At 35.7% G+C, this 14,165-nt stretch overlaps 1 protein-coding gene across 1 annotated transcript in view; it reads right to left on the bottom strand.

The window, feature by feature from the left end:
* BMP2K (BMP2 inducible kinase) overlaps positions 1-14,165 on the bottom strand; it is a 124,967-nt gene that overhangs the window by 53,335 nt on the left and 57,467 nt on the right. The window contains exons 4-7 of the mRNA XM_045067949.1: positions 10,500-10,642; positions 8,227-8,348; positions 5,992-6,073; positions 1,866-1,998 (exon numbers count right to left, since the gene is read on the bottom strand). Of these exons, the coding sequence (XP_044923884.1) occupies positions 1,866-1,998; positions 5,992-6,073; positions 8,227-8,348; positions 10,500-10,642 (480 nt within the window). The remainder of the gene's footprint in view (positions 1-1,865; positions 1,999-5,991; positions 6,074-8,226; positions 8,349-10,499; positions 10,643-14,165) is intronic.

Raw genomic sequence — 14,165 nt, 5'->3', positions numbered from 1 at the left:
ATGGCAGGCTAAAAATAACAGGGATAATGGGAAAACAGAGCTGGGTCAGACCCCTGAAAAACTAAACGACGTTGTCAACCGCAGCACTGACAAAAACCGTAACGGGCACCTGGGAAGGTAATTTGACTGGAAGCTGCCACACGGATATGAAAACACATCAAAATAAGGCTGGGAAGTGCTAACCAATAAAGATAAAAATGGAACTCTCAGCCAGCACGGGTACTATCCAGGGGGCACCCGTTAGTAGGGAGCCACAGGAAATAAAGGTAGACCTCTCTGTGAAGATCATCCCAGGTACAAACACCGGTATTTGATGCTCTCCGGTGAGAGCTAAAAGTCTTCACACCGGCAGCACAGCAGCAAAGCTTAGGGCTACTTGCTTTCCCCTAAAAATTATACCACCACCTACCCTACCCGGTTAATCTGGTTCCGTCTGCCTAGGAAAACAAATCCACATGAAGCAATGTTAAGTTTGTGTTCAACTGACATACGTCTCCAATTCTGAACATGTTTGAGCAAATCCACATAAATAAAAAGGTTATTCTTTAAATAAGCTTGCAAAGCAAGGCTAGATATTGTTCTGCCATCCGTTTTCTCTTGACCACTTTTCTACTAGAGTGTCCTTTTCTTTTTGATTACATGAGCCTTATAGATTACAGAAGTTAGCCATTTCTCAGATGTGTAACAAGTATCTTTTCCCAATTTATTATTTGACTTTATGCTGGGGTTAATAGGGGTTTTGTTGGAGGGGGGGTACTTTTAATGGTTTAAACCCATATGTAATGGATTCATCTTTTCTTTCCTAGTTTCTCAGGTCTAATACCTATAGACTACCCACTCCCACTCCAATGTTATCAATAAATTCAAGCCTATTTTCTTCAAGTACATTTAACTTTATTTTTTATATTCAGGTCTTTGATTTATTTGAACTTTTAGCATAAAGTCTGAGGTAGATTTTCAGCTTGTTTTTTTTTTTTTTGTCCACAAATGCCTAATAATTTTTTGTACTTCCATCTAATTCTGCCCATTGAGTTGAATGGCCATCTTTATAATACAAAACATCAACTACGTTTAGATTAGCCCTCTTTTCTATTGCACTGATCTGTGTGGCTGGAGGCTATGACAGAGCATGTTTAAAATGCAAAAAAGAGAGGAGACATGCTAGAAACATTTTAATTAAATCAATGGTGAGAGGTGCTGTTTAAATACGGCAGCTTCACAATATTTTAATTTTAATATCTGATAGCCATCCTCCCCACCCTCAATCACCTTTTCAAGAAATTTTGCCATGTATGAATATAAAAAATTAAATTATAACACCATCCAAAAGAAGAAACATCTCTTAACGGAGGCTAGAAGGAAAACAGGCATTCTTTTGGAGTCAAGGGCCCATAGGTCTACTCCTCCCTGGTACTACACTTAGGTTGGTTTCCAATAAACGTTTTATAATCAATCAAGAATAACTATTTAAAAGGCTGGCCAAATAAGCTATAGTCTACGACCGGTAACACTTTGATACAAAAGAGCAACAGATCTGGATATTTAGATTTCAAAAAGCAAAGACTGAGTAATTAAATGTTTTACTCTAAGTTTTCCCAGAAATTCCAGCTTCCTTAATTACATAATCTCTAGTTCTACAAAAGCTTATCTAGGGGGCTTAAAAATATCCATGCACTAATCAGTAATTATGCTGCTTTCTTTCCTATAAAAGTCCTGTAAACATTTTTTCATGTTTTTCTTTACAACAGTTTCACAAAATTATAATACACGAAATGAAAAGACTAGGCTTAGGTAAAGAGATGTAAACAGCCCACCCTTAAGTACAGTATCTTATGATTCTTTCATAAATCTTTCCAAGTACTTACTTATCAAGCAATGTATATTCTGGGAGTAGCGAGAATCGTCTGGGATGGTGAAGCTGCCATCACAGATAGCAACCTGACTCTCACCAAAAGGAAGAGTGAAGAAACAAAGTTTATACAGTAAACACCCCAGTGCCTGCAAAACAAACAAGTATGAATATCATCAGAGCTCCAGTAATCAACCACAAGACAAAAACACAATCCCAGACCAAAATCTAAATGTTACTAAAAAAACAAAAGTCTAATGTTTCTAATACTGGATCACTCTTTTCACAAATTACTGCTTAAACCAATTTATGTCCTTAATTTCTGAAAAGATTTTTAACTGTATCACTCTCGTATTTTTCTATCACATCTGTGGTTAGTTGGCTGCATTAAAGCTATCATTGAACTCTAAATCATGAATGATGTAACCAAAACTGGAACTAGCTGGCTGCCTTTGGGGAAAAAAACTGTATTTTTATTTCCTTCACAAGGAAAAAATATATTCAGCATAAAACTAGCATATGACCAACAAAGTAATCACAAGGCTTCTTCTAATAACCTTTTAAAAAAAAAACAAACAAACAAAAAAAAAAAACCACTGTAAAACACGTTTTAAAATCCTGAGGTTCCAAATATGAGCTAGCCAGCACAGTTAAATTTATCAGACAACCATCAATACAGTTTTATTGATTATTCACTAAACATGTCATTATTTCATATCATAAAAATGACGTCTCTACTTCCACATATAACCCCAAAATTTTTATTCTAAACATACTCTTCATATTTGTACTTGGCTAATCTGTAAGAAAATTCACAAAGGAAGGGCTCAGTCTGCTTCACTTGCATGGCTTCCTAGACAGCACAGCACCAATAAATCTGCTTGCTGACAATGAGGACAAAACCCCCGAAAACAACACAAACTGCATTCTGAAAAGCAGCCCAGGAAATTCCTAGCTACCGAGCTGCTAACAGCTCAAATCTAAGAAGCAGTAATGTTTAAAAAAGGGGGGGGGGCAGTAATAAAATGATTTTTGGCTCAAGAAATCATGTTGTTGTTATAAAAAATATCACCTCAACCTTTAAGAGTTTAAAGATATTTCTAATTCTAAAGAGACTGTAATAAAATTCTCCCACAGGCAGTGCGCAACTCCATCAGGAGACAGAGTCGGCCTGGCTCTATCAGCTCTCCTTTGCTGGACTTTCTCCACCCGTCAACGTAGCGCGCTCAACTAACAAATACACTAAGTTTTATGACCACCATGAAAATCATAATATGCAGAAACACCTTTGTAAGTTCAACAATATTTACAAAACATTAGTTTCAAAATAGCCTTCTAACAATAATTTTAAAAGTTCTAGAAATTTCAGTTCTAGAAGAGTAGTTCTAGTAAGTTCAAAGCATTACTATGATTAATGAAATGGTAAAGATTCTGAATGGAAATAACCAGTCCCATGTCACTTAAAAATATTTATAATGCTTTTCTCTGTAAGGGAGATATTTTCGGCATTTATATAACAAATTGAGCTGTAGGCTTCCTTAATAGCACTAAAAAAAAATTCTACCAATGGTGTAATATCTACATTAAATGACACCTTTCTCCTTCCCAGATGACAGTCAAATATGAGAGCTCTGCATCTTCGCCAGTTTTATCTTATAAATCAAACCTTTAGTAACATGTCTTCTGTTAGAGTAAGTGTTACAGGAGTCCCCAGACAACAGTTTTAGATAGCAATGCCAGTATACTTAAAAACATAAATCTTAAAACATAAAATACTCTGCTTCACACAGTGTGAACACAACTAGGTGTCCTAATTTTTTCAAACCAAATGCATTCTCCTTTTTATCCCTCTGATGATGAGAATTGTTCAATAAACAGGAGGAAACAAATGACCTGATTTTGGAAGCTAAGTATCATCATCTTTAATTTTCCTTATTAAAAGATAACATGAAGCATCTGTCACTGAATTTCCTAATACTTATAAAATCAACATTCTACTAATCAGGATGAAAATTACCTGCAATGAAAAATTTCAAGCAAAAAAAAAAAAATTTCTTTCCCAAAATATAAAGTGCTAAATGAATACTTTAACCTCAATATTCTAAGTCCCTGAATCAGTACTACCTGAAATAGAATCAGAAATATAATTCTTAACCAGCATGAATTGAATATTTTTTCTGGATATTCTTTCCTTCACACCTAAAATGTTGTAACATACTTCTGCTGCACCTGAGCTAAGACAAGAAAAAAACAGGATCATGAAAATTAAAATTTTATTTCTAGCTAGCATATAAACATAGATTCTATTTTCTATTATTTTTCTTCTTTTTCATTTTTGGGTAATCTCTCTGTATCCCCACAGCTATCTCCAGATATCCATTACAGAAATAATACCCCTATACTGATCTATAAATTGTATGAAGCTTAAACTTATCACAATTTAGTATGCTGCCTGGCACGCATACGAAGTCTGAAAGGTTTCCCTCGTTTTTTATTAAGATACTGGGTAACACATCGCGTGCTTAGAGACTCCTTGCTTTTTTTCAATCAAGCCTTGATGATTTCCAAACTGTAGTTAAGCTCTGCTGTCTGTTGTTTCCTCTGCTGTTGAAATAGTCTTAGGTGACATGGATTTCACCAGCCGTCATAAAATTCGGTTACAGAAGATTTCCACAACCACCTCTTCTAATACCTTTTTATAAATTAAGATCTGATTGGATTTGCTCTGTACGTTATACTATAAGCCATTTAAAAGGTCAAATATTAATGCTGAGAAAAGCAAACTGAATTTGAATTACACAAGCTGGTGATCTACAAGCGGCTATCACGTTAACTAAATCAAACTTACCCAAGGTTTGATTCAACTAGGCATATGGTTAAAAATTCAACTACCACAAGATTTAAGAATCACTGCTGCAAAAGCATATATTACAACAGATGAAAGGACATCAAAGACATGCTCTTATTATTACCCTGCAGACCCTGTAAGGAGGAAGCCAGGAGAAAAGGACCGAGGAGATACTCATTTGGTTTCACACGTTACGCTTTACTACTCTCTAAATACGTTCAAAAATAAAACAAATATGGCTTTTCTTGTAAACTCTAGAACTATTTCCAAAGGAATATTTTTCCTCCATCCCTAATACGGTTACTAGAGGTAGATATGACTAAATCTTTGTTGATTTAAATGAATTTACATTTAAAATATAGTTTCTTGCTAGTTTATCAAATATAGCCAAAATAGATTTCCTTATGAAACAAGTTCTAAAGAAGTGTTGGCATTCTAACATAAAGTTCAATTATACAGAAACATGATTAATCTTAATAATTCAACCCAGATACACAGTTAACCCTCGAACAACATGGGGTACAGAGGCACCAACCCTCCTATGCAGTTGAAAATCCACATTAACTTGACGCCTCCAGAAACTAATAATAACCTACTATTGACCAGAAGTCTTACCAATAACATAGCTAACTAACACACATATTGTAATACGTATTATATACTGTATTCTTACAATAATAGGTAATTTTTTCTTAACATTTTCAGTATTTCTAGGCTATTGTGGTTCATCTGCAAGTTTTTTCACCTCCAAAAAGTTTTCCAATATATTTATTTTTAAAAACCTGCATATTATGTGGACCCACACAGTTCAAACACATGTTGTTCAAGGGTCAACTGTACATGTTAAATGATAAGATCCTAATTTGTAGAAGTTAGTCAATGGTATGATTTTAATTAGAGAAAAGTTTTACTCCTCTTAGTTTCCATTAAAAAGATCCTAAAATACTTCTAAAAGCTACTTAAGAGTTATGACCAGCTGTTCCATTCTGTAATCAACCAAATCTATGTTCAATCAAAAAAATATTGACATTCTATATAATATAAATTCTAAAAAATACTGTGGTAGAAATGTTACATTATATGGAAGTCCTTTATTTACTTTTTTATACCTAAGCTTTCCAATTCATGATTAAAAAGATAATCTTTTTCTTCTCAATAAGCAGCCCTACTATTTATTACTTCTCTTCTACTTATTATGAAATACCTTTTGGGGGACAAAGGGATAATAATCAACTGAACTCAGATTTTTTTTTTTAATTTGGTTAGAGAAAATGTTAACCTTTCTTGGCCTTACCCAGATATCAGCCTTGGTGGTGATGGGTTTCCCTCCATAAAGGTTGATCATTTCAGGGGCTCTGTATGACAGAGTTGTATACCTGGCAGTAAATAAGTGAAATGGAGTGGAGATATAAAAATAAAAAAAGAAAAGAAAAAAAGAAAGAAAAAGATAGATACTACATTGTTTCTATATAAAATACTATAAAAACTTTTAGTTTCAATAACATTCTATAGAAATAATATTTTCAAAAAGCTCAATAAAAGTCCATCAAGATTTAACAATACAAAGCATCTACATAAACATTTTTATTCAACAAGTGCAACAGCATGTCTAATTATATAAAAAATTTTCTTTAATAAAAAATCTTAAAGACAATGGATTGAAAATATGGTTTTCTTTGAATTTATTTTAAATAATATGCCTCTAAAATTATTCTTATCAGAATATTTTAGTCTATTAAAAGCAATATTGCTACCCTCTCAAAAAATTAATTTATACGTTTATTAAGGAGTTTGTTTTTATGGCTCTAATATAATTCCTGGCACATAGAAGTCAATCTCCTTTAGGTTTATTTTTATCATTATTGTTTTAAAAGTAACCTAGTTGTCATAATCCTAACTACACTAATTAAGAACACTTCTAGAACTGCCATCATAAGCTACTTGGAATTAAAAGATACTGTGAATAAATAGTTACCAATATAAAAATTCTAAATCCATTATGAACAGAATATTTTAATGAAGTAGTACTCAATTTCACGGCAGAAATTATTAGATAATGGAAGGACTTCCTATATCATGGGTAATTTAAGATCAGTTTTGAGTATTGATATGTTTTGTTTTATATGAAATATCTTAAGGCTCAACATTCTATCATCTTATGTTTTCAAAATCACCCTGACTGGTGAGACACTACAGAGGAGCAACCGGAGAAACCAGAAGAGAAAGTGCATGAAGGCAGGGCTTCTGCTCACTGCCAAGCTGCAGCACCAACCACAGCGGCCACTACACTGGAGGCCCTGAACAAACGCCTTCAGCTGAATACATGGTTAGACCATTAACTCCTCAGCGGAGCCACGAAGCACAAGAGCCTCACGAGCCTGCGTTCATCCTGACTGCAGAATTCCACTACACCTAACGTCTCAACAGCAAGAAATGAAACTTTCAGCAACTCAGAGATCCTAAAGCAGGCATTATATATCACAACCCAGTAATTTTTTAATTTTTACATTTATATATATTTATATATATATACACACACACACGTGTGTGTGTGTGTGTGTATATATATATATCTATATATATATATATATGTAAATAGATACATATATATAGATCCCCAAGAAACCAATTCATTCTTGTGTAATCATTCTTGTGTTCTCAGGACATTTACATGTTTACTAAGGAGTTAAGTTCTACAGAATCTAATATAATCATCGTAGGCTAAGTTTCCTGAGTAGCCATACACAGCCCAGAAACCCACAGTGTTATACAAATGGGCCACAGTAAGATCAGCTCTCCTTGAGTCAATTCAAAATGTACCCTGCAGTTCAAATGATAGCACTTAGTCTTAAACAACTAAGAATTTGTGAGAAGTGAAGAAAGACAACTTCGAAAAGACAACTACCCAGAAATGCCTATTCTCACACATCTTTGGGCATTCTGTATCATTGTACTAAGGTAATCTAAGATTTACAAACAGTTCTATGGTCTAAAACTAGAAAACAGAAAAGTCAGGGAAAGGTACTTACAGGTACTCGTACTCTAGCAACCACAGAAAGTACAAAATTAAGAAAACATAAAGCAGATATGACCTATTTCTACCAGAGAGCTTTCTAACACACTATGACAAAGTAACATGTTTTCCACACAGTTTTCAATATATTAAGAGGTCAATCTTCCTCATTTCAAATAACTGTCTTCCTAACAAGCAGTAATCCTCAGTATTAGTAAAAATATGCTTACCTGAACTCAACAATCACTTAAAACTACCTTTAATGATTCCACAAATTACTACAGCTTAACAAACTTCTAGATCAATATATTTACAATGTACATGAAAACCTGTATGCATGGTAAATTGTATTTTCTACTGAGCTAGAGCAGAAATAAATTAGTCAATGTCTACAGCACAGAAATATTTTAAAGATATCTATAAATCGAGCACCTAAAAAATTTGTATTAGCAGAACTGGTCCACAGACTTAACTAAAATTCTCAAGAGACAAAGCACAATAAAGACAGAAACTTACTTTTTAATTTCTTCTTCTACTAGATTAACTCCATCTTTTTGCGGATTAAGAAATTTATTCGTGGCACTGCCAAAGTCACAAAGTACATAGTTTCCACTATCATTCAACAAAATATTTTCTACCTTCAGAAAAAATAAATAATTAGTAGTATTTTCAAAATGAAATTATATTTTTACAACCATGTTTTTACAAAATAAACATTGAAAGGTTTGTGCCATTTATAGAGACAGACACAGGAGGTAATAAAGGACAAATGAATCAGACCAAAAATAAACTTGACTATGTCTACTGTTCCTCTTACTAAGAACAGAGAAGTACTTTTCCCATCCCAGAATGATTTTTGCAGGGGCCAAGAAGCCTTAAATCCTCTTTAAACCTCTTCTATGAAAAAGAACTAGCAGCTGTCGAAGTCTATACTGCACCTCCATTTTTCTTTTTCTGACACTTCAGCTTATCATAGACAAGTCATAAAAACAATTAAAATTCTACCTGATTGACTACCAATTCCATTTTTTTTTAAGATTTTATTTATTTGACAGAGAGAGTGTGAGAAAGGGAACACAAGCAGGGGGAGTGGGAGAGGGAGAAGCAGACTTCGCACTGAGCAGGGAGCCCAATGAGGGGCTCAATCCCAAGACCAGGATCATGACCCAAGCTGAAGGCAGGCACTTAATGACTGAGCCATCCAGGTGCCCCTGTAATTCCATTTTTATCTAAAATGCTCAACTAAAAAACAGTTTTGACTTTACGTGTCAAAGTTGTGCCAAATTATTAGAGAAAACACAAACACCGCATATTCAAAAGTACTGAAATGAACTACACTGGCTAACTAAATAAAAGGACAGAAGTCTGCACTCATGCATTTCAACCTTGGCTTAAATTTGTAACCTATTACTATAGGTTTTCCTAAATGACACTTTCATGGTTAACAACCTACATTTTTTTTTTTAATTTTATTTATTTATTTATTTGACAGAGATCACAAATAGGCAGAGAGGCAGGCAGAGAGAGAGCAGAAAGAGGCTTCCCGCTGAGCAAAGAGCCCGACGTGGGGCTTGATCCCAGGACTCCAAGATCATGACCTGAGCCAAAGGGGGCTCGATCCCAGGACCCTGGTATCATGACCTGAGCCGAAAGCAGAGGCTTTAACCCACTGAGCCACCCAGGCGCCCCAACAACCTGCATTTTAAATGACACCTTCTATTCTCTTGTATCTTAAGAGGATTTTATTATCACCTTGCATAAATTTTGTATAATCAGTCAGAACTGGGATTCATTCCTTCATTAAATATTTATTGAGACCCTGGCTATGTGCCAGGCACCATTTTAAGTACTTGGATTTATCACTACAAAAGAGAAAAATCCCTGCCCACATGGGAGTTTACATTCTGTGGGAGAGAACGGGAAGTACACAACAAGCACAACACGTACGCAAGTTATACAGCATCTTACGAGGTAACAAGTGATAATAAAGGGCAGGGCAGAGAGCAGGAATGTTGGACTGGAACTGTAAATAAGACAGTGTAAAACAGGACCCACTGAGAGGGTGAATCTGAGCACACCTGAAGCAAGGTGAGAGTCTAGCCATGGGATATCTGAGCATACAGCATTTGGGGAAGAGAGATTTTTGTGATCTTAGTGTTTGTGGGCGTCAAGGAAGACACCCATTGTTTTAAATGATATATTCAATGATATTTTGAGAAATGTGATGCCAGGAATAAATCGTTTGGGGACTTTTTCCAGTGTAACAAGTGGGTACCCTATACAAGAGATCAGAGCCCAGAAAAAGCCAAGATGAAACGACCTTAAAGACAATCACCACCAAATTATAGTAAATTACAGAAAGCTATAGTAAATTATAAATAAATGAGTAAAAAGACCCATTCAAGTTTGCCTCCCAAATCTCTGGAAAGCATCCTGATGCTTAATACGGATTACAGGGAACAGGAGGAGACCTGAACTGGGAGAGAAGAGTGTAGAAGGACATAAACCTGCATCACGGAAGTTCACATTTCTGCTCACAAGAAACCTTTTAGAAGCCCACTATGTAACACAGAAGCAGAGCAGAGGATACAACATCCCCTTCGACAGCCATACTAAAAGCCCTCAGGGTCATGGAAAGCAGTTTCTATTCTGGCCTCAGTGACTACAGCCTGGGACAGACAGACCCTTCTCAGGGCTGGTAAGAAAACCTAGTGTAGAGGAAGACAGTTCAAGACACTGCAGTGCTAAAGTTTAAAATGTATTCATCCGTAACAGTCTAAAATTCCTACCTTCAAATCCCGGTGAATTATTGGAGTCTTGCACTGATGCAATCTTGCGACAGCTTCGCAGGTATCACAGAGTATCTGCAGCACTTCTGCCTCCGTAAAACCTGTCTGCAGCTTCTTATTCATCTGATTCACTACCTGCCCGGCTAACAAAAACAGAAATTTTGAGAAGACATACTTTTAGTAAAAAAAAAAAAAAAACTGCCATTAATAAATTAAGAAATGTCTATATTGTCTCAGGTAATGGGGAACTGGCTTTTTCATAATGCTCAAGTAAGGAGCCTTTCTGTACCATACCCTATTGATTCAGTGACATGTACTTTTTCATATTTTACATCTCTGGAATGAAAACATCTTAAAATAGATGCTACTGGTCATTTTTAAAGATTTTAACATCTCTGAAATCAAGATATACCTTATAATTGATGGCATCATGGACCTGAAGAAACACTTCTTCAACACTGTGCAAGCCACTGGATAAACAGTGGTGAGCAAAAACGGGGTTTAGATTATTATGGAATGTATAATCTAAAGGCACAGATAAACAACAAACCATATACAAAGAAATACATATAATTATACACAATAAAGATAACATGAGAGGAACCTAAATTCAAGTTGGTGAAGGAGGATGGGGAGGAGAGGGCGTCAGATGAGGTACGTCTGAGGAAGTAATACTTATGTTGAGACTGTAGGACGATTAGGAACCAACCAGGCCGAGATCTGTGAGAAAAAGCATGCTAGCAACAATAAGCAACGTGTACAAATGCCTCCAGTATGGACAAGAGCTTAATAATCTTGAATAACTTGAAGCCAAGGTAGGTACGGTCTACGGAGCTGAGAAGAGGTAGAGTGACATGACACTGACAAGACAGCTATCCGTCAGCCATATTTTGGATTTTATCTTGACAACCAGGGAAACCACCTCTTCTACCTTTTTAAAGGATCTCCTTGATTATGGGGGAATCACAAGAATAGAAATGGAGAGCCGGGTTAAGAGGCTTATGCTCTTATGTAAAAGACAATGGGCAGAATAACTTAACTAAACTCAACAGTCATACCAACAAGCCCTGAGAGGATGCTTATATACTACATTTACCAAGACAATCAACAGCCTAATGGCAATTCTAAGTTATTAAGAAAAAGTTTACCATCATTTAAGAACACAAGTAAAAATGTAATTCATTCAGAAGGCATTCTAATAAAAATAAGTTTGAGAATTTAAAAAGGCAAACTTATATTAACTTGAAAATTTCCTTTAACAAGACTGGACAAATGAATTACTACTTTGTAATCTGCAAGAAGATGCATACACACCTGTTCCTTTTATTATTACTGTCTAAAGAGCATGCTAATATATTTTCTGAAACAGATGGGTTTCTTTTTAAAATTTTAAAGCAGAAAAAATATCAAATTTTACCTATCAATCCCCAAGTCTCAGAACAATCAAGTATATTTGGCTGCAATTTATTCTGAGTATTTCAAGATTGAGGCACCTGACCAGGCAGCAATTTCCTCCATCCTTTTGTGTATTCGACAGAAACTTGTTTTAAACAAAAATTAAACAGGATAAAAAGTATTTTATTGGTGCTCTTTCACATTCTTGAAGTATTTCATAGCTGAAGAAATCCTAACCTTAAACTCTTTCAAGAGCTGAGATCCTCTCTCAAACCTTCAGTGCAACGAGCAGAATAAATTGTAAACGTTAATTCTCTTTCTTCCATCCAGAGGTCTTTTTTTTTTTAAGATTTTATTTATTTATTTGACAGACAGAGATCACGAGTAGGCAGAGAGGCAGGCAGAGAGAGAGGGGGAAGCAGGCTCTCAGCTGAGCAGAGAGCCCGATGCGGGGCTGGATCCCAGGACCCTGAGATCTTGACCTGAGCCGAAGGCAGAGGCTTTAACCCACTGAGCCACCCAGGTGCCCCCCAGAGGTCTTGAATCACAAAACGCAAGTCCCCAGAAAAAGCTAACAGCTGTATTTGAACTGCATTTCAAATGCAGAAACAAATAAAATTTCATTATGCAAAATCAAAGCACCCTGAAAATTAAAGTTAAGATTATTCTAATGAGAAGAAAAAAAAAAAAAAAGATTCAGAAATAATTTTTTTAAAAAAGGTATATTTGTATTTCTACTCTCTCTATAAGAAAAATATCCCCAGGACAGCTTGCTATGCCAGGGAAATGGATGAGAAACGTAAGAACCAGAGTCACTCTCCTAGCAGCAAACCGCCCTCACGTGCACGAGCCCAGTCAACATGAACAGCGCCATCCCACCAAGCTCAGTCTAGGACAGGTGACTCACTGCTACACAAGTAATAATAATAAGTGAATGCTGCTTTTTGCTACTGAGCTTGGGATGTTTTGTTATTAAGTAAGAGCCAATAGGTATATTATCCATGGAAATTTCTGTAAAACACCGCCTGGAAATAAAAGCGCGTGCACGCCTGCTCTCTCTTTTAAAGTAGACTCCACACCCACCACCCAGTGAGGAGTACGATAAGGGGCTTGAACTCAGGACCCTGAGACTAAGACCTAAGCGGAAATCAAGAATCAGGCGCTTAACTGACTAAGCTACCCACACACCTAAACATTCTTTTCATACAAAGTAGAAATATATTCAAATTCAACTCTGATTCTGGAAGTCTGAAGTTTTACCTAAAGCATGTAATCTCTCTTTAACCTATATACATCAGAGTATTAGCAAATGAAGCAGTCTCAAATCACGAACCGACAAAGATCTAACATTAATTACAAAAGATGACTGCCAACATTTCATACCTGAAACCACGATGGGGCGTATCAGCTACATACCACATTCTTCTACTTCATGAACAGTTTTATCCCTACCTAATCAAAATCAATGTACCTCATCTATATTGGTAACACTGACTGCCTTCCAAAAGTACCTTCATTCTTACACAATTTTATGCAATATAATTAGCTTCTATAGAAGAAGTAAGGGTAGGCTAATTATTCTCCCATTCTCTGCCCCTCCAACTCTCTTTTTCCCCATGGGGGGGGGGGGAGGAACTTATCTAACTGATTCATCTGAGAAAAAGGAACTGAGCATGCTCTACTCATAGCCTCTGGATCCCTTCTCTAGGATGCAATTACCCACTCCGAGAGTACATTCTGATCTACAGTACATGCAGTAAGCTTAGCTGATAAAACATATGAAGAAAACTTCTAACATAGAAAAGAAGGTGTAATAACAAACAGGGAAAAAAATCAAAAAAACAAAAACACAAGGAACAAAAGAAAACTTTTTAAAAACTCTAATTAATAACTACAGACAACAAAAGATTTACACCTAAAATAAGAGCAAGGTGCATTTCAACAAAGAACAATGTTGAGAGAAGAGGAAGAGTTCCTGGAAATTAAAAATAACAGAGCACCAAATTCTATAGAGGAGCTGAAAGATACATTTAAGGAATGCTCCCAACACAAGCAGAATTTATAAAAAGAGAAGAAAAAGAGAGGAACAAAGAATATGAAGGAGAGGGGAAAAACTGCCAAGAAATAAAGACAGCAAAACTGACCCATAACCAAGGCAATGTATCTGAGATTTTAGAATGCTGGAGATAAAGGTAAGATCCTAACTGTCCATGGAAAAAACACTGAAGAATCATAATGCATCAGATTTCTCAACAGTAGCAAATACTAGGG

The sequence above is a fragment of the Mustela putorius genome, unplaced genomic scaffold, assembly GCF_011764305.1.
Source record: "Mustela putorius furo isolate JIRA1106 unplaced genomic scaffold, ASM1176430v1.1 tig00000040_pilon_pilon_pilon, whole genome shotgun sequence".
In the NCBI taxonomy this organism is placed as follows: domain Eukaryota; kingdom Metazoa; phylum Chordata; class Mammalia; order Carnivora; family Mustelidae; genus Mustela; species Mustela putorius.
Note: the sequence above shows the minus strand (reverse complement) of the source record. Positions and strands in the feature narration are given on the sequence as shown.